General features: G+C 53.2%; 2 protein-coding genes across 5 annotated transcripts in view; one reads left to right on the forward strand and one right to left on the reverse strand.

Moving 5' to 3' along the window:
* BCL9L (BCL9 like) overlaps positions 1–9,190 on the forward strand; it is a 50,099-nt gene extending 40,909 nt beyond the window's left edge. For 3 of the 4 annotated variants that reach the window (XM_055819323.1, XM_027790430.2, XM_055819321.1), the window contains 3 exons: positions 153–2,526; positions 3,002–3,262; positions 4,530–9,190. In XM_055819323.1, coding sequence (XP_055675298.1) covers positions 153–2,526; positions 3,002–3,262; positions 4,530–5,689 — 3,795 coding nt within the window. In that variant the 3' untranslated portion in view covers positions 5,690–9,190. The remainder of the gene's footprint in view (positions 1–152; positions 2,527–3,001; positions 3,263–4,529) is intronic. The other variant, XM_055819324.1, reaches the window with a different exon arrangement.
* Positions 9,191–11,779: 2,589 nt separating this feature from the next.
* CXCR5 (C-X-C motif chemokine receptor 5) lies at positions 11,780–21,420 on the reverse strand. The gene is made up of 2 exons (XM_005240048.4): positions 21,155–21,420; positions 11,780–15,045 (listed from the first exon to the last, which is right to left on the reverse strand). The coding sequence occupies exons 1-2, from the start codon at positions 21,269–21,271 to the stop codon at positions 13,969–13,971; spliced, it is 1,194 nt and encodes a 397-aa protein (XP_005240105.2). The 5' UTR covers positions 21,272–21,420; the 3' UTR covers positions 11,780–13,968.
* Between the last annotated feature and the right edge of the window lie 322 nt (positions 21,421–21,742).

The raw sequence follows: 21,742 nt of genomic DNA on the forward strand, positions 1-21,742 counted from the left end.
GTGCATAACGGAGCCTGTGTCTTCCCCACAAGGAATGAAGGTGGAGTGCTACAGGGCATGTTTTGGGGACAGAGAGGTCTCCTGCAAGGTGCGGGGAAGAATACTTGCCTAGGGTTTTCCCTGCTCAGGTTTATCTCCCTTTTCTTTGCCAGGCGCCAGTTCCTAAAGTGCTGGGGGTTGCTGAGCCACTTCCGATTAATCCACCTGCTGCCAACACTCCACAGTCCCAGCCACCAGCACCTCAAGCGAGTCAGCCTCAGCCTCCCCCGCCACAGCCCCCACCTCAGACCATTAGTCAAGCACCTTTGCCTGCACCCAGCAGCCTGCCCCAGGAAGGGACAAGTGAAGATGTCCGGAGGGATCTGACTCCCAACTCTTTGGGGAACAGCAGTGGCAGCAACCAACCTGGAAGTAATCACCCAAATACACCCACTGCGTCTGCCAGCACCATGCAACCTGGACAAGTGGACTCCTCTGCCACATCCAGCTCCAGCCTTCTAGGGGAGGGCCCGGGGATGCCAGGGAATGGGCAGGCAGGCCTGGGACCCAGGAACCCTATAAACTCAGAGGGGCTGTCGAAGGAGCAGCTGGAGCACCGAGAGCGCTCTCTGCAGACCTTGCGAGACATTGAGCGTCTGCTGCTGCGCAGTGGGGAGGCCGAGCCCTTCATGAAGTCCAGCCAAAATGCCGGTGAGGGCGGGACTGCCCCACAGCCGCAGGCTGCCCCTGCCCAGCCCCCTGTGCCCCCCACCAGCTTGAAGAAGTACGAAGAGCCTCTGCAGTCCATGATCTCCCAGACCCAGAGCCTTGGTGGGCCCAGCCTGGAACATGAGGTGCCTCACCACCCAGGTGCTGACATGGGGCAGCAGATGAACATGATGATGCAGCGGCTGAACCAGGACAGCCTGACACCAGAGCAAGTGGCCTGGAGGAAGTTGCAGGAAGAGTACTATGAGGAAAAGCGACGGAAAGAGGAGCAGATCAGCATCCATGGCCGGCCCATGCAGGAGATCATGATCCCCCAGTCAATGGGGAGCATGATGATGCGTGGGCCTCCGCCACCCTACCACAGCAAGCCTGGAGAGCAGTGGCCACCAGGGATGGGCAGCCAGCTGCGGGGACCCATAGATGTGCAGGACCCTATGCAGCTGCGGGGAGGGCCACCCTTCCCAGGGCCGCGGTTCCCTGGGAATCAAATGCAGAGAGTCTCTGGCTTCGGAGGGATGCAGAACATGCCCTTGGATGCTCTTGGGCCCATGAACGCCCTGCAGAGGCCAGTCAGGCCCAGCATTGGGTGGAGCGATGATATGCCTCCTATGGGAGGCCCTGGGAACTTTCCACAAGGCACCCTGCCCTACCCATCAGGGCAAGGGGACCCCGAAAGGTTCATGAATCCCCGTGCCAGGGAGGAGATCCTGCGGCATCAGCTGATGGAGAAACGCCCAGTGGCAATGCAGAGGCCCATGGGGATGTCCGGCAACTCCATGAGCCAGGGCATGGAAATGGAGAGGATGATACAGGCGCACAGGCAGATGGATCCATCCATGTTTGCTGGGCAGATAACGGGGGACAGCCTGAGCAGTGCCCCAATGGGAATGGATTTTGCAGGCACTCGGGGGATGTTGAGCCCCCCTATGAGTCAGTCGGGCCTTCGGGACATGGACACACCCATGGGCCCTGGCAACCTCAACATGAACATGAACGTCAACATGAACATGAACATGAACCTCAATGTCCAGATGACCCCACAGCAGCAGATGATGATGTCACAGAAGATGAGGGGCCCCGATATAATGGCCCACCAGGGCATGAGCCCTGAGGAGCTGGCCAGGGCGAGGGCTCAGAATGGCAATGGCAGTGCGATGCTGGGGGGACCCCAGAAAATGATGATTCCCTCCCAGTTCCCCAACCAAGGACAGCAAGGCTTCTCAAGCGGGCAGGGGCCTTATCCCAACATGCCCCAGGAGATGGGCAGCGGCTCGGACATGTTCAGCCCCGAGCAGAGCGCCATGCCTGTTGGGAACATCAGTGGCACCACCAGACTCAGCCACATCCCCCTGCCTCCGGCCTCAAATCCCACTCCCACGCAAGGGGGGAACCTGGCCAACATGCACCCAGCACCTTCGCGGGGGCTGGGCCGCCGGCCCTCTGACCTCACCATCAACATCAGCCAGATGAACTCCCCCAGCATGGGTCACCTCAAGTCTCCCACCCTCAGCCAGGTGCACTCACCGCTGGTCACTTCCCCTTCTGCCAACCTCAAGTCCCCACAGACGCCCTCACAGATGGTCAGCATGCCACCTTCAAACCAGTCTGGACCCCTCAAGTCCCCCCAGGTGATGAGCTCCTCGCTTAATGTCCGCTCTCCAACTGGCTCACCAAGCCGCCTGAAGTCCCCTTCTATGGCTGTTCCTTCCCCTGGTTGGGTGCCATCTCCCAAAGCCACCATGCCCAGCCCAGGACTCAACCAGAGCAAGCAGACTCTCAGCATGAACTCATCTACTTCCATGGGAGGACTCGATCAGGGTATGCCGGGTATACCTTCTGTGCAAGTGCGCGCATGCTTGGTTTTGGTGAGCGTGAGGAAAGGGTTTCCCTCCAGCCTGCACGCTCTCACAGAAGTGGGGAGGTGCTTGTGCCTCTGTGTGCCCTTACATCTTATGGAGCAATTTGTCTTTCCCAGGAGTCCAAACAGGGCCTTTCCAGGTAGACAGGAGAGTGAACAGAGCAGCTTTTATCTTCAACCCTGAGATACAGGCAGCAAAAGATGTGTCTGTGCTGGGCAGTCAGGGGCAGTTTGAAGTGGAAGTCCATCACCATTCTGGAGCGGGGTTCTCCACATGAGCCCCCTCAGAGTCCAGGGGGTGCTGGGCTGTGCCAGCTCTGTGTTTTGCAGCCTCCACTGGTCACTGCCATTGGAAGGAGGAGACAGAGTCGCTGTCTCACAGGAGCAAGCCATGGTGTGTGGGCAGTACTAAGCTGGTCTGTTTCTTGCTTGCAGGTTCTCTCCCTTCCGGGCCTCGGAGCAGCTCTTCTGCACCATCCAGTAACACCTCTAGCACCATGAATCCCAACATGCCTTTTACTTCCTCTCCAGATCCATCCCCCTCTCAGAACCCCCTCTCGCTGATGATGTCCCAGATGTCCAAGTATGCCATGCCCAGCTCCACACCGCTTTACCACAATGCCATCAAAACCATCGCCACCTCTGATGATGAGCTGCTGCCAGATAGGCCTATGCTCCCGCCTGGAAGCATGTCAGGTGCATACTTCTGGGGCTGGGCTTGTGAGGGGTCGGACCATCTCATGGCTGCCAGCAGGCCTGAGGCACCAGGTGGAAGAGGTGTTAGAAACTGTAATCTCCCACCAACTGCCATGTCAAAAAGCTTAAATTTGCCCTCATTTGTGACAGTCTGCTCACTACTCTGCCCTTTTGGCTTGGCTGTGCTACCTGGCAGGACGTGAGCCAGTCTGGAATTTGAGATGCCCTTCTTCCACAAGCTCTGGAAGTTTTGGGAGCCACCCTTACCCTGTGCGGACATGCTGGCCCTGGATTTTTGTGGCTCTTGGAGTTGCCTTGGGCCCAGGGCTTGCAAGCAGAGGTCTGCTACTTGGAGCCCTCATGTTCTTGTGCAGTGGGAGAGGGATGCTCTGAACAGGGCTTGTGAGCCTAGTGTTTTGGCTGGAGCCCAGGTGCCTGCACAGGCAAGGTTGCATCATAGCATAGTTCTGATTTCAGTAGGTGACAGCCAGATACGCTCTGCTAGCTGGTGGCACTGGTGAGGATAGCTAGGCAAATGAGTGTGGGTTTGTCACTTGGTGACCAGCCCAAGGGGAATTCCAGCATGCTGTACCACTTGATATAGGGGTTTAAAGCTGTCTGATAAATATTTTTGGGAGTTTTCAAAATGAAAAATTAACTTTTTCACTCTTTCACTGCTGAGTAGTCAATGAAGCTGATCACAAGCGTGCAAAAAAGCATTGGCTCCCTCCTAACCCAAGTTCCTCAGCACGCTCCAGTTGCTCCGCTGTACCAATGAGCACAGTCCTCCCTCCTGGATGGGCTGCCAACTCTTTCTTTTTTTTTCTCCTCACCGCCCGAGGTCTTGTGCTCACAGGAGCTTGCTGGGTGGCTAACCCTGCAGGCAGGCAGTGGTGAAGGGTCGCTTCTCAGTGCCTTCCGGGTGGTTGAGAGCCCTGCTGAGATCATGGCCTAGGTCTGTCCCGATGTGCAGAACCAGCTAGTACTCTAAAATCAGTGCACTGTAAGGAACTACAAATCCAGTGTGGGACAGGATGAAGCTGGAATAGCTCTCTGCTGCTCACACACTTGGGGAGCTGGAGTCTGGGGCGCTTCTTCCTGATGCTGGTGCTCTGCAAGCCCATCTTGCGGCTGCTTACTGAGCATCGCACTCCATGCTCAGGGCTGTCCAAGCAGAAGTGCTCAGCTGGCTTCCAGGGTGTGGATTTTACAGCCCCAATAGGTCTGTGGGCAGAGTTAACTCTTTTTTTTTTTTTCCTCTCCTTAGGCGTAACAGGGAATCAGCCGAATCAACTGCACTTGAACTCCGTGGGGCCTGGATCCTCTCAGAGCCCCATGGGAATGAACCTGCCTGGTCAGCAGCCCCTCTCCCATGAACCGCCCCCCACCTCCATGATGTCCTCCCCGAACCCTCTGGGCTCCAACATTCCTATGCACCCGAGTGCACCAGGTGCGGGCGTGCCTCCCCAGAACCCCATGATGCTGCCCCCGGGGCCCCAGGACTCATTGAACCAGCAGTGTGGCCCTGTGCCCAACAGCTCGCAGATGATTCCTTCCAACCAGCTCGTGTTCCCCCGCATGCAGCAGCCCCACAATGCCATGCCGTCTCCTGCCGGAGGCATTCCCATGGCCCCCGGTGGGGGAGGTGGCCCTGGGATGCAGCAGCATTACCCACCGGGGATGCCTTTGCCGCCTGAGGACCTTCCCTCCCAGCAGCCCGGCCAGATGCCCCCTCAGCAGCACATGATGAGCAAGAACATCCCTCCTCGGATCGGTGAGCCCTACCCACCCGTGCTTCCTGGGGTGGCATCGGTGCTGAACGACCCTGAGCTCAGCGAGGTCATCCGCCCCACACCCACGGGTATACCCGAGTTTGACCTGTCCAGGATCATCCCGTCAGAGAAGCCAAGCAGCACCTTGCAGTATTTCCCCAAGAGCGACAGCCAAGCACCCAAATCGCAGCCTTCCAACCTCCACCTCATGAACCTGCAGAACATGATGGCTGACCAGCCCCCGGTGCGGCCAGGTATGAATGCCCCCAGCCTCCCTGGGCAGCAGGGCATGCAGAGGGGACTTGGCATGCCCATGTGCCACCCTGGACAAGTGCCCATGCTGGGCAGGACAGGCATACCGCCCCAGCAAGGCATGATGGGCAACAGCATGCACCAGGGCATGATGTCTCCGCAGCAGAGCCTGATGGCCCAGCAGAATTTCATGCTGATGCAGGCCAAGCAGAGGAGCATGTCTGTGTCGGGGGAGATGTATGCCCAGACAGGACACATGATGTCACCTCAGGGCTCTCTCATGGGGCCCCCGCCACAGCAGAACCTCATGGTCACGCACCAGATGAGGCAGAGGAGTGTCTCCCTGGACAGCCAGATGAGTTACATCCCTGGGCCTGGGAACATGGCGAACCTGCCTTTCTAACCCTGGCCAGCGCTCAGGGGTGGGCAGGGGATGGGGCTGCCTGTACAAACATTTTTAAACCTTTCTTCAGGGGAGGGTTGGGGGCCAATGCTGGTGGAGGACACCACGTGGGATGCTTTTCATATCGGATTCACCTCTACACAGAAAACCAGATGTGCAGTAAACTTGATGTGAATTGGGTTTCTTTATCCTTTCTTTTTTGGGGAAAGGGAGGGTGGAAGGGCTGGGAGTGGGGCTGTTACTTTGAACCCTGCGTGGTGACCAGGGACATCCAGACCCTGTGGCAAAAGTTTTTCATTTATGGTTTTCCTCTGTCAAGTGTTTTTCTTTCCCTTTTCTTCTTTCTTTTTGTTCCTTTTGATTTTATTTTTTTTCCTTTTTAAGCAACCAAAATGTGCAAGAGGGTTTTTGGAACTAGCTGTAAATAGGTCACTGGGAAAGGCAAAACTTGTGCTGGTTTTTAATTGTTCTGTATTTCTGTGTTTTAATAGAAGCCTCAAAACATATTTTAAAAAAACAGAAACACAAATCATGCTAAAGGCAACAGTGTACAAGGATTGAAAACTTTCCTTGGGGGAGGCAGGAGGATCCCCCAGGGTGCACAGGGCACTGAGACATCCCATTGTAGAGTGACTCTGTGTCAAACATATGTTGTTCATGTGTCTGAATGGTTTGCATGTGTGGGGTGTATAGTTTCATGCAGATCTTAGGCCCTTGTGGAGGCTGTGCCAAGTACACAAATGCAACCAACAACTGAAGACCATCAGGGAGGTCAGAGTTGTGGCCCCAGTGAAATGCTGCCAGAGCAGTGCTCATCTGTCAGGGCAGAGGCTGCAGCTTCGCGGGATACAGCTGTTGCTGCTCCGTGGTGAAGCTGCTGTGGCTGAGATGGGGAGGATGCCGGCCCTTCAGCTGGAGAAGCGGTGAGGATCCGGTCTTTGCAGATGATGACATGCTGAACCTGAAGGTCTCGACCAGCCATTGTTGCCTCTAGTCCCTTCCTTCTCTTGCCTTCACGCTGGGTCCCCTGTGGGCCAGGGTGGTGTGGTGTGCAGGGATAGGCAGGCTCAGAGATGAGTGAGGTGATGCATTCCTGTGCTTCTGGGAGAGGCTAGCTGGGACCCCTGCTCCTTCACAGCCTTCCTACACCTGTCCTTTACCCATCCATCACCCTCCGCAACTGCGCTGCGCCCCCTCTACCTCTGCTGTTGAATGCTCTCCCAGGTCTTCCTTGTGCTTGTCCATCCTCCTCTGGAGTTCCACAGGCTGTCTTCGCTCCATCTCACCCTGAGCTACCAGCTGCGGCCCTGCCCTGCTGCACAATAGAGGTCCAGCCGTTGAAGAGGACCTGTCCCTGCGTGCAATACTCCATATTGGTATGGGAGTTGCCTTGCACAGTGTCAGCGATGCAGCCATCCTGTGCTTCAGACAGAAGAGGCTGAGGTTGCGTTGCAGCTCCTTGTTCCTAGCCTGGTGGAAGCGTGCTGTTTGAACAACTCTGGCTTTTCTGGATACGCTCCACCCTCCGCACCCTCCCTCCTGTAAGGTCTTCCTGCATGCAGCATTGATGGTCTTTCCTGTGTTTGTTCATGGAGGGGACTGTGGGGGATGCGCACGCTTCTGCACATGCCACAGCATCTCCAGACCTCCGTGGGGACCGCGTTCCAGCACGGTGTACCCTATGGGTATCCAATGGTGAACTCGGGGCATGTGATTGCCAGAGGAATGCCACTTGGAGGATTATCTCTGCAGAGCCAGACTTAGCATACTACCTCTCTTGTAACAGAGCTCACCTGTCCCTACTTGCTGCTGCAGGGAGGAGAGAGCTTTTGGAAAGGGAGATTGTCAAGTAGCGAGTGAACAGCGACGCTTTTTATCAAGTTGCTGTTCTTAAAGGCTGGTGGGTGCTGAAATGTCAGCCTAGCAGCTGTCCTGATCCAATCTGTGAGAAGATGGAGCCACAGAGTCCAGTTAGGAATACGTTGAAGCCTTGGGGCGTTTGGTAGTGAGCAGTACTGGGTGGGGAACATGGGTCTGGACTGGAGGAAGGATTTTGCTCTGGTCTCCTGCTTTGTGCAATTTTGTTGTGTATGATGTGAGTGAGCAGCATCTTTGGGGATGGCAAAATGGGAACAATCCCAGGAAGTGCTTATCCCTGCCTTGGCAGTTAGAGCAGAGGAACAATCTTCAGCCTAGGCTAACGAAGTGTGCTTTGGACCCAATGTGTTTGCTGCTTGCATTCTCCATCCTTTTGGAGCGTGTGTTTTGTGCAGGAGAATGTTGCTCGAACCGATGTAGCTCTTAGTAAACTTGACTTGCCTGAAAGGCTGTGGCTTCTCTTGGCTGCACTTCAGGGTGTTGGCTCTGGTAGTTTCTTGTAAACATCCAAATGCCAGTACCAGCCCCAAATCTAGCTCATCGTTCACCAGCTAGTCTCGGTTAATTTGAAGCCATAATATTTTCTATATGGAAGGATTTTTTTTGTTTGTAGACAGCTCTTGTTTTACCCTGGTTGAGATCTTCACGTGTATGTACCTGCCCTGTTGTCCCCTTTTGCCCAGCCCAACTCAGAAGTTGCCTGGGGCTTGCGGTCCTTGCTCTGTCGGCAGCATGTTATCCCTGTGCTGACTGGAGCCCACAGGCTGCAGCGTGCCACTGTGCGGTGCTGGGAGGTCAGCACTGCCCACTCGCAGGGACAGGGCAGCATGGTGCTACTTCTGCCTGGTGGTGGGAGGAAGTCCTCTTCTTCAGTGACAAAATGAGTAAGAAGCAAAGCCTTTTGTCTTGGTAGCCCTGGCTAGAAAAGGGAAGTCCTGATGCTAGGTCAGAGCTTGCTCTTCTGTAAAATCCCACTGCCCTGGAGTCGGCCCTACCCCTACCGCTTCAATGGCTGAACGACAGGGAGAAGTGCTGCCTGACAACCCCCTGCCCCGGGTGCCGCTCCCAGACGCATCTGTGAACAGCAATCTGGCAGGAGCTTCTCCGGGAGCTCAGGAACAGCCAGTCCTTGTTAGACCTGGGCAAGGTGTGCCATCAGCCAGTTGCCCGCTGCCATGAGCTGCGTCTCGTCTTGTGTCTTGTAGTTTATTGCTCGGCTTCTCAGCTTGAGTTCTGTACTGACTCCACCTAATCACAGTAAAGAGGTTTGCCCATATTTTAGCTGTGACTTCGCCATGTTTTTCCAGCTCCAGAAAAGCGAACACTGGGAAATCACATCTTTCAGTACGTCAGATAATCACACACGTGGAATTAGCTGTCACGTTGAGGTAATGGTGACTGACCTGTTCTCTGTCATCCCATGGAGAAACTTCCCCAGTCATTTTGTACCATTATATAAATATATATATAAATATAAATATATAAATACAATATGTGAAGACATCTTATTGGTTTTTATTTGAAACAATTTTTAGGCTTGTTTTTGGGTATCTGTGCTGCCTGTAATGTATTGACCTGTTTTATAGGTGCCTTTTTATTAAAAAGACAAATTTCAAAACCTGACCCTGCACCTGTCTTCAGTTTGCTCTGTGATTTTCTGCCAGGCTGCAAGCAGGTGTGCTCAGCCCAGCCCCCAGGAGCTCAGCCAGCGTCTGTGTGGCAGGCTGGGGCTGGTCAGAGGGGCTCGGCTGGCCCCGCTATAAATTAACTTAACCTGAGGTGGTGGCTCCATTTGAGAGGAGAGGAGCTCTTCTGGACTACGGGAGTCATCTGTGCTTAAGGTATGTTGGGACTTGGCTGTGGTCTGAGTTTTCTTTTTTTCAGTGAAGTTTGGGCAGCCTCCTCTCGTAGCAGGGTCAGCTGTTCAGGGCCCACAGAGGCCTGTGCAGGGTGGGTGATCTGGCCCTCCTCATTGTGTGCCGGCTCCCTGGCGTTGAAGGAGACGCAACCACATGGCTCAGAGCAGTTCGCTACCATATTGTGGATTTTGCTGCCTAAGTCCAGGCTGTGCTGGCTGTTCTCTCCCATCCTGTGCTGTGCCAGCCCGTCTGCTAGCTCCTGTGGCTTGAAATGGATCATCTTTTCGAGCTGCTGCAAACAAGTAACAGTCACGAGGCAAACAGCCTCATTTCCCCCTCCTGTCTGCTGTTGGTCCCTGCCTTCATGGTGGTTCTGAGTACGTTGCTCTCAGCCACCTGTGCCAGGCAGGAAAGCTGCAGGCGCTGGGGGAAGGGTAGGTGCGGGATAGGAGCCAGCCGCCTGAGCCGCAAGCGTGGCTTCCAGCACTGCAGGTCCCACCTCCTGCAACTTTGAAGCAATTGCTGTGTGGCTCCATCTAGAGAAGCTCCTGCCCTTCATGAGGCAGCTCCAAGCTCCTTGGAGGAACTGGGACACCTGTGCTTGGTGCAGACCTGCCTGCAGTGTGCAGCCATTGGGCCCTGCTGCTTACGGGCAGTGGAAGCTGGGCAGGGATCAGGGAGCTGCCCTCGAATGATGTGGGACAGGACGCTTCCCAGGTAGGTGGAGAGGCATGCACAGAGGTGGAGGCCCAGGCAGGGCCATCCTGGATGCCTCAAGTCCTGGGCAGGACTGCAGAGCAGAGAGGTGACCCAGAGCAGGGATGTGCTGCCCAAGCTGTCTATCGGTGGCTGAAGCCCCGCTGTTCCCCCAGCAAAGCTTGCTTGTACCATAGCTGCTGCATGTTTGCGGGGAGCTAGAGCATATGTGGAGCACGCTGTGACGGCAGCAGGTTGAGAGGCTGGTTCTGGGAGCTCAGAGAGAGGAAAGGTTTGTGCTACCGTCTGCGCAGACCTGAGGTGATGCATGTGGCATGCTGCCCAGGACCCAGGCTTACAGGCCTTGGTGGCTGTGGTGTCCTGTGTCCAGAGCCACTTGTGCTCAAAATCAGGAAGACACGGCAGGCAGCAGTACAGGCACTGAAGTGCTTGAGCATCTGCGTGGTTCTGGGAGATTGGGGTGAGAAAGTAGGTTGTCTTCTTGATAAGGAAAATGAAATTGTGTGTGAGTCATGGTGGGGCACGGGTGCTAGAGCTGCTAGGAAGGGTGTGAGGGCGTGGGGAGAGCCCCTTCTCTGCAGCATTCCCAGGCACACGTTTATTCATGTGTTCCCTGGCTTGCGCCGATTGGTGCATGCTCTGCTGCCTGCCATGGCCCTATGATTGCTGCATGTGTGCAGCAGGACGCTCTGCTGAGACACCCCAGCTCTGCCCCCTGGGAGACTCGGTCACCCCATAGGAAATGCAAAGAAGCATGCTGTTGTGTGGGTCCTTGTGCCCCCTTCTTTGGAGTTGCCTTCAGCAGTGACCTGGGCTTTCCCTGGGTTGCCTGCTCTAGCCTTGTTTGCAGAGCACAACCCACGGCCAGGGTCGCAGAACATGCGGTGTGGACAGTGAAGAGGTGGCCTGCCCACACACCACTGCCCCAACTCCCTGCAGGAGCTGCCTCAGAACTCCCCTCACCTCAGTCCCCCTTCCTAGCAGCCTGGGGTGGGCAGAGCCCATCGGCCTTACTTGGCAGCACTGAGCTGGGTGCTGAGCAGAGCTCCCCAGGGGAGCCTGAAGAGCTGCCTGAGGGCTGCAGTGTCCCGGGGCAGCTCTGTGCGAGCGCTTAGCTGGGAAGCCCGGTCTGGGCTAAGGCATGTGACACCATACAAACCTCATGCAGATGGGGAGGATTTCACTGAGTGGAAAGCCCAGCTTCCTCTGTGGTGAAGGAGAGTTCCTCCTCTTGCTTTCTTCTTGTCGCCATTCAGCAGGCTGGCTGCACACAGCTGCAGGAGAAACCATATTCACTCTTTGGGGAAGGGTCTGCCAGCTCCCCAGGCTGGCCAAGCTGAACATGGTGGCAGGGACAGCTTTCCACTTGGGTTAGGAGGTGCTTCAGTCAGTGGAAGAGGTCCTGTAAAGCAGGGAGCTAACATAGGATGGAACTGGTTCTGAATGGATGGAACTGAACACGGCAGAGCCTTCTCTGGCACTGGGGAAGGGAAATCAGAGCAAGGTGCTCTTATGAGCCCTGTGATCTCTATGAGCGCACAGCAATGCTTGTCAGGAAGGTGCCATCAACCCACTTAGTGCTCTCTGATGCATTTCCCTTGCAAAGGTGACATGACTGCAGACAGCTGCTTACATTATGCTGTACATGAGAAGATGGTATTTTATTTAACTGTTTATTACAGCTGATGTCAAAACTTCCTGAAAGTTTACAAACACACTAAAAACTATAGTAACAATAGAGGCATAATCTGTTCACTCTTATTTTGCAGGCAATCTTTTCTTTACCTTGTGAGCACTGTAAGTATTTTACGCCTGACTGTACCTTTCTTCAGTACCATTTTTGTGTATAAACACAGTTCCCATCAGAACCAGGGCTGGGGAGGTGTTTACAATGCATCTGCAATGGGTTTGCTCATGAGTGCAACTGTGGAGATAGCAAGGGCAGGCTTCAGAGAGCTGCTCTTCCTCTGCTGTGCGTATGTGCTTGGACAACTACGGTCGCCGTTACCTGTAGGTTTCAGCTTTGGCGGTGCGGTGCTGCAGGAAATGGTGAACTGCTTGCTGTATGAAAGCTTTATACATGGCGGGGGGGTTCTCCTCAAGTCACCGTCTGAGAATGAGCTGTTGAGATCTCTGCCTGAGCTGGACTAATATAATGTGACCCCTACCATAATGACTGGTGTTTTTAGCAGGGCCCTTGGGTACAGTGAAGTTCGGCTACAACCGAGCCCTTTGTTAGTGGGTTGAACCTCAGAGGTGAGTTTTGCACAAAATTCCTCCAGCAGGAGAGCTGATGTTGTTCCAACTTTGCTTAAAAAGCAAGGTGAATGGTACAGCAGGTTTTGAAATGCGCTTGTGATTAGGGTCACGCTCGCACGACAGTGGGGATGTATGGCTCTCATACTGTTCAGGCTACAGCACCACTTAGCTAGCGAGAGAAACGTAATGGAGCAATGCTGTGTACATGCTGCGATGTTATGCTGTGACAAGACCTAATAGGAAGCAGCAGGCTGCCCCAGTCCGCTAGGGCTGCCCCACACGCCAGCTTGCGGTGCGATAATTCACGACAGTGAAAGCTGCCGCTCTTGTTTTTGACCAAACCATTAACAAGCTTCTCTGATCTGAGCAGTTCCTGGGTACACATTGTTCAGGGCAAGACCAGTGCCCGGGTTTGTCTTGTGTAAACCTGGATGCACAAAACCTCTGAAAGGTGGTTAGATTTTGCTCCACCTTAGATGCAGGTGGAGCAAAAATACCAGAAAGTACAATGCAAAGCAAACCGCTACATTCCCTCTCAGCTCACTAAAAACAAGAGCAATTATGCAAATGAGCTTTTTTCCCTACTCTGGGGCAGTGGGTCTCCTTGCTCTCAGAACCCACAAACTGCCTTACAACTAGCTGCAAAAAAGAAAGTTACACATTCAGCCTCACAAAGCCGTGTGGTTTGTCTCCCCTGTGCTCAGTCACAAGACACAAGCTGTCTCTTCAGACAACTTTCTTCCTTAAAGGAAAGCTTTTGCATAGTCAGGCATTCAGTTCAGCAGTTGCTCGCTGGAGCTCTTAACAGCAGTAAAACGGATCGAATGAGTGGGATAGGATGCAGCTGGCTGGAAAGGAACCCATGACAGTCAAATCTTTCAGTCCATGGCAGGACCTTCTGGCATGAGCCATGAAGATCAGCGTGCCACAGCTGGCCAAGGGGATGTCATGCAGCAGAAGGAGCAATATTGCAGCCAGAGATCACCCAGCACTGTATGCCCATGCTATTGGAGTGAGCTCTGTATTCCCTGCTGGTCCTACCTGCATCTCTTGTTCCAGCTGCTGTGGCCAATGAGTCCCACAGCTTCCTTTGGACATGTCTCTATGAAGCTGAGCCAGTAAAATGGAGACCTGCTTAGCTTTTGTCCTCGGTCCTCGCTCACTGACACAACTCCACATTTACTTGGTTGTCCTTTTTTTCCTTGCCCCTGGCACCCTAGTCTCGTGCCTGGCTCTGTGCACAGGACACCTGCAGTCAGTCTTTCGAGGGAGAGGTGGAAACATCAGGTTCAACCCACTCGGGTTCATCCAGCCGCGCCAGAGTGGCTATCAGAGTCAGTGTTCACCAACAGCTGCCAGATGGATTTCCACGGGTATGAGATCCAGAAGGAGCCAGGGAAGGTATCTGGTGGAATTTCGGTGTTCAGTTGCTATTGGACCTCAGTTTCCTGAGGAGTGAAGAAAGTGGAGGGGATGCTTGTGAAACCTAGGACTGAGGCCACAGCATGTGTGCCGCTGGGAAGGAAAATTCCAGGCTGGTTCTGCCCTGCAGGCAGCCTTTCCCAGCTAGAAAGTGGAGATAGAGGTGGTGTTGTCAGACTCAATCCCACTGCCCTTCCTCGTCACCTCCAGGATCTCCTGCAGAGTCTCCTGGCTTATGCAGCTGAGCTCCTGCAGGATCCGGAAGAAGTCGTTACGAAACTTGACTCCAATGAAGGCGTAGAGGATGGGGTTGAGGCAGCAGTGCATGAAGCCGATGGCCTCTGTCACCATGATGGCCGTGTCCAGCTGGTCTTCCAGGAGGCAGTTCTTGGTGAAGGCTTCTAGCTTGGTAAGCGTGTTCAGGAAGATGACAATGTGGTACGGGCTCCAGCAGAGCAGGAAGATACCTGTGACCAGGATGGCCACACGGACAGCTTTTTGCCTCTGAAGTCGCTGGGACTGACACAGGGCCCGGACAATGGCTGTGTAGCAGTAACACATGACCAGCAGGGGCACAAAGAAGCCCACGGTGTGGTAGAGGAAGCGGGTCGCCAGCCAGGCGTTGTTACCATCAATCCCAACCTCTGGAAAATAGCAAATGCTGCGGTTGCTGTCATCTGTCCAGACTTCCATGAAGATAAGATCGGGTAAGGTCAAAAGCAGTGAGCAGAGCCAGACAGCCATGCAGGTGAGGTGGATGGAGCGAGCTCTGCGTTTGCGGTAGGTGTGGATCGCATAGACGATGGCCAGGTAGCGGTCCACCGCGATGCACCCCAGTAGCATGCTACTGCAGTAGAAATTGATCTTGTGGACAGCACTGAGGATCTTGCAGAGGAACTTCCCAAAGACCCACCCAGCTAAGCTCTCCACCACGCTGAAGGGGAAGGTGAGCAACAGCACCAAGTTGGCCAGGGTGAGGTGGAAAAGGAAGTTTTCTGTGGTAGTGCGAGACCGCTTGAACCTCTCTAAAATTACCAGAACCAGGGCGTTGCCTACAGTCCCCAACACGAAAATCAGCAGGTAGATGAGTGGCATGAAGACCTTTCTGAAGGGGTCTCTCTGGTTGCCAACCACAGATGAGGCTGGGTTGAAGCAAAAGTAACCCTCCAAAGAAGGGGTGGTGTTGTCGGCTTCGTAGTAGCCACTCAGCTCCACCTGGCTCTGGGGAAGAGAGAGAGTCTGGTTATCAGAGGGGGAGTTTCTGAACATGAGAACCCAGTCCCTCAGCTGCACCTAAAGCAGACCCAGAGCAGAGCATCCCCACATCCTGCAGCCCACCTGTGTCAGTACGATGCCCATGTCTGGAGTGTGATGACCTGGGAGGTCCCTATGGTGCCAGGAGCTGCAGCAGCACATGAAGGGGGTTGTCCTGATCTCTGATAGCGAGGGCTGCTCAGTCTGTACCTTTAATTATCATATTTGAGGGTGTTCTCGTGTCCAGACAGATGACCAGTTTCATTTTCTGGTTCTTCCTGAGTTACCTGCTGGTGGCTTGTGCTTTCTCACACAGCACAGAGCCCTTCTCTACCAGCTCTCCTCATTTTTCCACCCATTTCTGACAATGATTGTTCCTGCCCTGCCTGCTGTCAGGTATGAAGGTGGTGGGATTCACCACACAGAACATCTGCACTGCAAGCTGTGTGCACTGATCCTGTCCCTCTCTGCCTCTCCTCCTTGGACACCTCAGAGCTGCCTGGGTGTAGAGCAAGGCGAGGTGGGGACAGTGGCACTCCAAGTGCTCAGAGAAAGATGGTGTGGGGTGGGTGTTCAAACATGACTGGAGGAACACCTCTGAGCCACTGTGGTGCTGGGGATGGATGGTGGAGAGAGAATTCTGTTCTGTTGGTAAACCTTGTGGTTCTGAATCAGTTGCAGTCAGAGCAGGAACGGGAACCTGAAAACACTACTTGGACCCCAGGCTGATACCTGGTAAGGAAAGTGTGATAGAGCCACCACAGGTGTGACTTATGCTTGGTCTGCTGTAGCTCTTGCCAGGTGAGCAGCCTGTATTTGGGCTGAGACTGTGGGCAAGTCCCAAATGCCAGGAGGCTGGAGTCACACTTGGGACAAGCCTCCCGGATGGTGGGCATGGTCCAGCCAGCCTTGGGTGCCTTGCAGAAGCTGCGTGTTCGCAAAAGCAAAGGGCTTGGATGAGCACAAAAAGAGAGCAGCACAGGAGGCTTTGCAACAAGCTAAGAAATTAGTGACAATGGGGAAAAGCTCAGAAGCAGTTACCCTGAGGTCCCCCACCCACTCCCTCTCTGGAGACCAGCACCGAGACTTCAACATGAACCACAGCGGAAGTCTCTGCTTGCTGCTTTCATACCTTTCACTGCCAGCTGTAGCCGTTTGCACCTGCTGTTCCTTCTCTCATCAGCCAAAGTTCCCATCTAAAAATACTAGCCCTGTTTTAGACAGTTTTAGAGCTTATTTGGGGGTTTTTGCTCCCCCAGCATGTGCCACTAAGCCAAATGACCGTGACCAGCCTTGAGCCCTGTGTTGTGCCTAGCTAGAGAAGAGTGATTTATGCTTCTTCTCTTTCAGGCAGCCTTCCCCAGGCAAATGCTGGGTGCCTCCGCATGTGACTGCCTGGGGTAAAGAGGTGACTTTACAGTGGCAGCACTTGTTTCGAACTGCTGTGCTGCCAAAAGCATCTGTGTGGCTCCAAGGGGGAGCCTGGGCATGTTGATGGGCAGAAGTCTACAGAGCATTACTGAATGCGTGGAGCAGGCAGCTGGCTCAGGCGGTCCCTGAGCAGTGGACAGTAGGAGGGTGAGTAAGCCCTTCGGGAAAGTGTGGAATAAGCTTGTCCAGCTCTTACCCTCTTCCCTGGGCCTCTATCTTTGACTGCTGCCAGAAGGAGCACTGAGCCAGACAGACCGTGGTCTGACTTAAGTTACTGATGATGTTGCCACAGTCCCATTCCCCACCAGCGCTGCACCCAGTGGTGCTGCTGCTGTGCTGTGATGCCATGGTGCTTGCTCCCACATGGGTCTCCCCTCTCAGGGGCTGGGAGTCCTTCCCTCTGCCCAAAACCTCAGACACACACAACTGTCTTCCCCTAATGTAACAGTGGAACTGCAAGCCTTTGGTGAGAAGAAGCAGTCATATTTCCAAAGAACAGTTATTTTTCTAGTTTAGGGTATGATTCTGGAGGCAGCTGCTAAAGACAAAAGCCTTTAGAAATTCCTCCCAATTTGTTTTCTCCCTGGCTTGAAAATATTTCCTGCCTACTCCATATCCAGACCCTGTGTCAGGAGTTACCAACATGCACAGAAACCTGTGATGTGTTGGCCTGGGCCAGATCCTTGAATCTCCCTGAAAAAAAAACAAACCCAAACTAAACCCGCAATTTTTCATATTGACCAAACCAGGCCGCTCAGGACACAAGGGTGACCATACTGAAAATCCCAAAGAGAACATGTTGGAACAGGACAACTTCACTGGGGCGAGGTTGGAGGGTTCTAGCTTTAAAGGGGAGAAGGAAGTGATGGGAAATGGCCAGGTTTACTGGCCAGAGTGTTGAGCGCTGCCTGGAGCCATGCCAGTGCCATCAATGACGCCAGTGCCATCAATGACTGCAGCGGATGGCAACCTGCACAGTGTTCAGTGGCTTTGGCTGCTGAATGGTTTCCAGCATCACCTTGCATTCAGAGCTGGAGGTGCAGAGGCTGAGCTCTACTATCGGACACCATCTGATTGCTGATGGTGGGCAGGTAGGGAGCTTACAGTAAGTGACTTGCTGCGGGCAGGGGAAGCGTGCACTGAGCTGTGTCTGAGACATCCTGTCATGTGCATCTCCAAGCAGAGCAGTGAGTGTAGGTGGCAGCTGACAGAGATGAGTTGGAGACAAATAAAAGAGGATGAGAAGTCAGCGTATGGGCTGAGACAGGAAGGGCAGGGGCCAGAGCTGCAGGAGATGCTTGGAATGTGACAAGCCAAGGCTTCTGGGGACTCTGCTGCGATTCCCATTTCTAGGACTGGAAGAGGGTGTCTGCCTGACCTGGAAGGGGAGAAGCCAGAAGTGTGCACACAGGGCGACCCCTGTGCAGGTCTCCTGCAATACAATTGCTGCCAGATTTGGGGATAGGCGATAAGGTAGTGTCTTTTTCTGTGACTGAGCAGTCAAACACATGCTTCAGAAGCCTGTTCCTGTGGGCTCTTTGTTCAGGGATCCCTTTTCCCCTCTAACCCATGTCTCAGAGTTATTCCAGTCTCTGCACGTCAGCTGCTTTTCTCAGTTCCCCGCAACTGCCAACAATCAAAACATTTGGCTGCAGAGAGAAGCAGTTTCTGCACTATTAGGGATTTTCCACGTGAGTCATTCCCTTCTAGCCCATGCCAGGGCCAAGAGAAGCATATTTCATTCCCAAAGCCTTAAAACTGAAATTGCCCACATTAGTGCAAGTTACTGACAGAGCTTCTGCTCATCCTCATTCCCTCTCCGGGTGCTGAACTAGGGAAACCCACAAATAAAAGCAAAGACTTTGGAAATGCCACACTACTGTAGCACAGGTGCCTTTAGGGTTCTTGAGTCATGTTGGTCCTGCTACAGTGAAAACTGGCCCGCAGCACCTCAGGGGACCTGGTGGAGATCTCAGTGGCCTTTCTGCAACAGAGTTTTTGTTTCTCTAGTCTGCAGCTGAGGAAGGTTAAGCAGGAAAAGCTTTCTTGCTGTGGAGGAATGGTGTTTTTATTTTGGGCATGTTACTCTTCCACAGGGTTACAGTAATGACTGGTCCCGTATGGTATGAAAGTTTAGATGAGGCCCTTGCTGCACTCACTGGGTGGTAATGAGGTAAATGACCTTTTGATGCAAACGTTCTCATCATTATTCCTTCCCTGCTTGCTCAATTGGTCAAGTGATCCTCTGGTGAGTGCACAGGGCAAGGTTTGTGTCACCACTTTGACAGGATACCATTGAGGCCTTTTTTTGCAAACCTCTGCAGGTAGGTTGCTGCTACAAGTGCCAAGTATAAGTAGAGCAACATACGGCGCCACCAAAGCCAATGCGGCATTGCTCGTGTCAGATCTGTGGCCTCTCTGTCCCAGAAAGGGAACCAAACCTGGGAAGCTCCCAGGAGACAGAGGTGGGAAATGCACGGCACAAACTCCTGACTGTGAGAAGTCTGAGAAAAGGTATAAAACTCTTCTTGCTGTGGCACCTGACTGTCAGTGCTTAGTCCCAAAGTTAGCCGAGTTCCCTCCCTTACATGTGGTCTCCTTTATAACTTAAAATCATTTAAAGCAAAGGTAAAAATCACTAAGCTAAGGTTCTGGAAAGTATTGTATACGAAGAACAAATCCCACTGCTGCTTAATCCTGCTGCGTTAAAAACGACACAATTTTGTCACAAGCAGCCACTTGCTTATAGCATGTGACGCGCCATGGGCAGGCAGGTGGTGCACTTCAGCTTTGCTGGTTTTCTGGCAGTGGGACAGATTTCCAATGGAGAGAGTGGCTGAAGGAACAAACCAGCATGGAGATGAAAAAGGTTTGGGTTTGGTTCTAACCTCTTGGCAAGCATTAGAACTGCCACTGAACTTCAGCAGAGGTCAGAGAGAGAAGTGTCTTCTGCAAAAAGGTTCTAAAGGAATGACCACTGTTCACAAAGGATTTTTATACTGGATGAATCAGAAAAAGTAAGGAGGGTAGGGCTTACCCTGTCCCCAACCATTTCCTTTCTCTTCCCTGGTGTACAGGACAAAGGAGGGACAGAAAAATTGGTAAAAATTAAATCCAGTATTCCTCTTTTTAGAGAAATGTAGAGGAATTATAGAGGTATGAAGACTTAATTAACATTGATAATATACAGCTGTGGTCTTGTTTCAGGGGTGGTGGGTTGGCTGACGTGGATAATGTACAGAGGTGGCTTATTCCTGCTAAGTAGTTAAATAGCTCTAAGGGGTATGGAAGAGTAGGGCCAGATGAAGGGAGCACCGGGTGCAGAGAGACCTGGAAGAAGCAGAGGGAGGAGAGAGAGCACGCCCGGAATGTAGGAGAGACAAGGAGAGGCCCCAGGAGAAGAAGGGAGCCCAGATGAGGAGTGGCTGGCTGGAAGAGGAGCCTGGAGAAGGAAGACTCTGAATGCAGCAGAGGCAAGAAGCAGGGTGGACTGGCCTGAAGAGGATGAAGAAGCAGCATGGACAGTGGATGAACTGTTGAAACCTTGTGGGGGATTGGTGGCTGTGCCGGGGCAAGGCGCAGGAACTACTTCTTGAAGTTAACCTGGTATGGGATGGTAAAAGCCTTGTTGCAGTCGGCTAGTTTTGCTAGTGCTGTGACAGAGAAACTAAACGAAACCTGAGATCTGCTACAGAAAGCCAGTGTACTAAAAAATAAATTCTGAGCTGCAATGTTTGAAAACCAGGCTAATGATAGCACTGCTGTGGACTTCCTCTTGGATAGCACAACATACCCTAAAAGGTGCAGCTGCTGCCTTTCACTTGCAAACACAGGGAAGAGAGAAGTATGGGGCTGAATACAACAGCATCATCGTTCCCTATTAGAAGAAGTACTTGTAATTTATCTTCCCCTCTTCAGAATTCCCCTCTTGTAAATATATTGCGTATCGCCCTTTCAGCAGAGTCTACGGCAGCCTGTTTGTGGAGAAGGCAAGCAGGGTTAGGAGTGTGCACAGTCATACCAAGGGTTTTCACGTGCGGAGAGCCAGCATTGGGTTCACTTGGGTATTCCTGTTACGTAAAGATACCAGATGAGATTTCCAGGGCTCTGCATACCGTATGCACAGTCATTTATACCACCAAAGGCTGGTGCAAAGGGTACCCAACTCAGAACAAGTGTTTTACACTCATGTTGTGTCAGTGGCTGTGCAGGGAACAGAGACTAGGACAGGCTGGCAAGCAGGGTGTAGGGCTGCAGCAGCCCAGCTCTCCCAGCGAGCCTCCCGACCCTTGGGCAGTGACTGTGGGCTTGGTCCCCGCACAAGGACGATGCTTAGGGTCAGTGCACGAGGTCCCAGTGGTGAGGCAGCTGCCCCCAAGGTAATACCTGGCACCTTTGGACCACAGTGGCTGCAGCCATGTTACAACAGCTCTCTGCAAGCACAGTGCTGTTGCTTGCAGTCCCCTCACCAGTCAAGTCCAGACTTAAGGAATGTGAGGGCTGATTGTGCCAGTGTAAGAATTCACTCAAGCTCTCCCTTTGCCAATGGGCGGGTGAGAAGATGGATGGATAGAAACCAGGTCTTTCAGCCCACCCCAGCTCTCCTTGCTCTCCCTGTTATCAAGCAAACCCAGGCCCGACTCACCAAGTCATAGGTCTCTGATGAGTAGCTGACAGGCCCCATGGTTTCAGGGGGCAGGATCCGTCTCTCCTCCAGCAGTTTCAGCAAAAGTTCTTCTTTTTTTGGGGTGGAGTTAATCATTTAAGTGAGTAGGGAGGGACCCAGCAAGTTACAATAGAGTATTTGCAAGGCAAATGAGCTCCAAGCATAGAGTGACCTAACTGATGTAAAGATTAGCATCTAGCTTTATCATCTTTTTTCTAGTGCTGTAAGCTGATTTTTCGAAGTATGGTTTGAAGAATCCACATTCCTTTGGTCTGTACCAGAGAAAATCCAGAATGTCTGTAGGTCTTTCCTGGAAACCTCCAGGGCTCTTGCCCATGGCAGTTCTTGTCCCAGGTGGTCCAAAAGGCTTTGGAAAGCTCTGTGCCGAGGGGCACCCTTACCAGAAAGATCCCCAGATCTCAGCACCTCTCTAGAGCTGTACAGTACTTTGAAGGCAGCCGAGATGAAATGCATGGGTCTGGTCTGTATGGCCATGGGCCTGCACCTCAGGGCTCTCCTGGCTGCTTTAACCTCAGGGACCTGCAGATGTCTTCTCCTTCTGCTGCG

This window comes from Falco peregrinus, chromosome 15 (assembly GCF_023634155.1).
Source record: "Falco peregrinus isolate bFalPer1 chromosome 15, bFalPer1.pri, whole genome shotgun sequence".
NCBI lineage: Eukaryota > Metazoa > Chordata > Aves > Falconiformes > Falconidae > Falco > Falco peregrinus.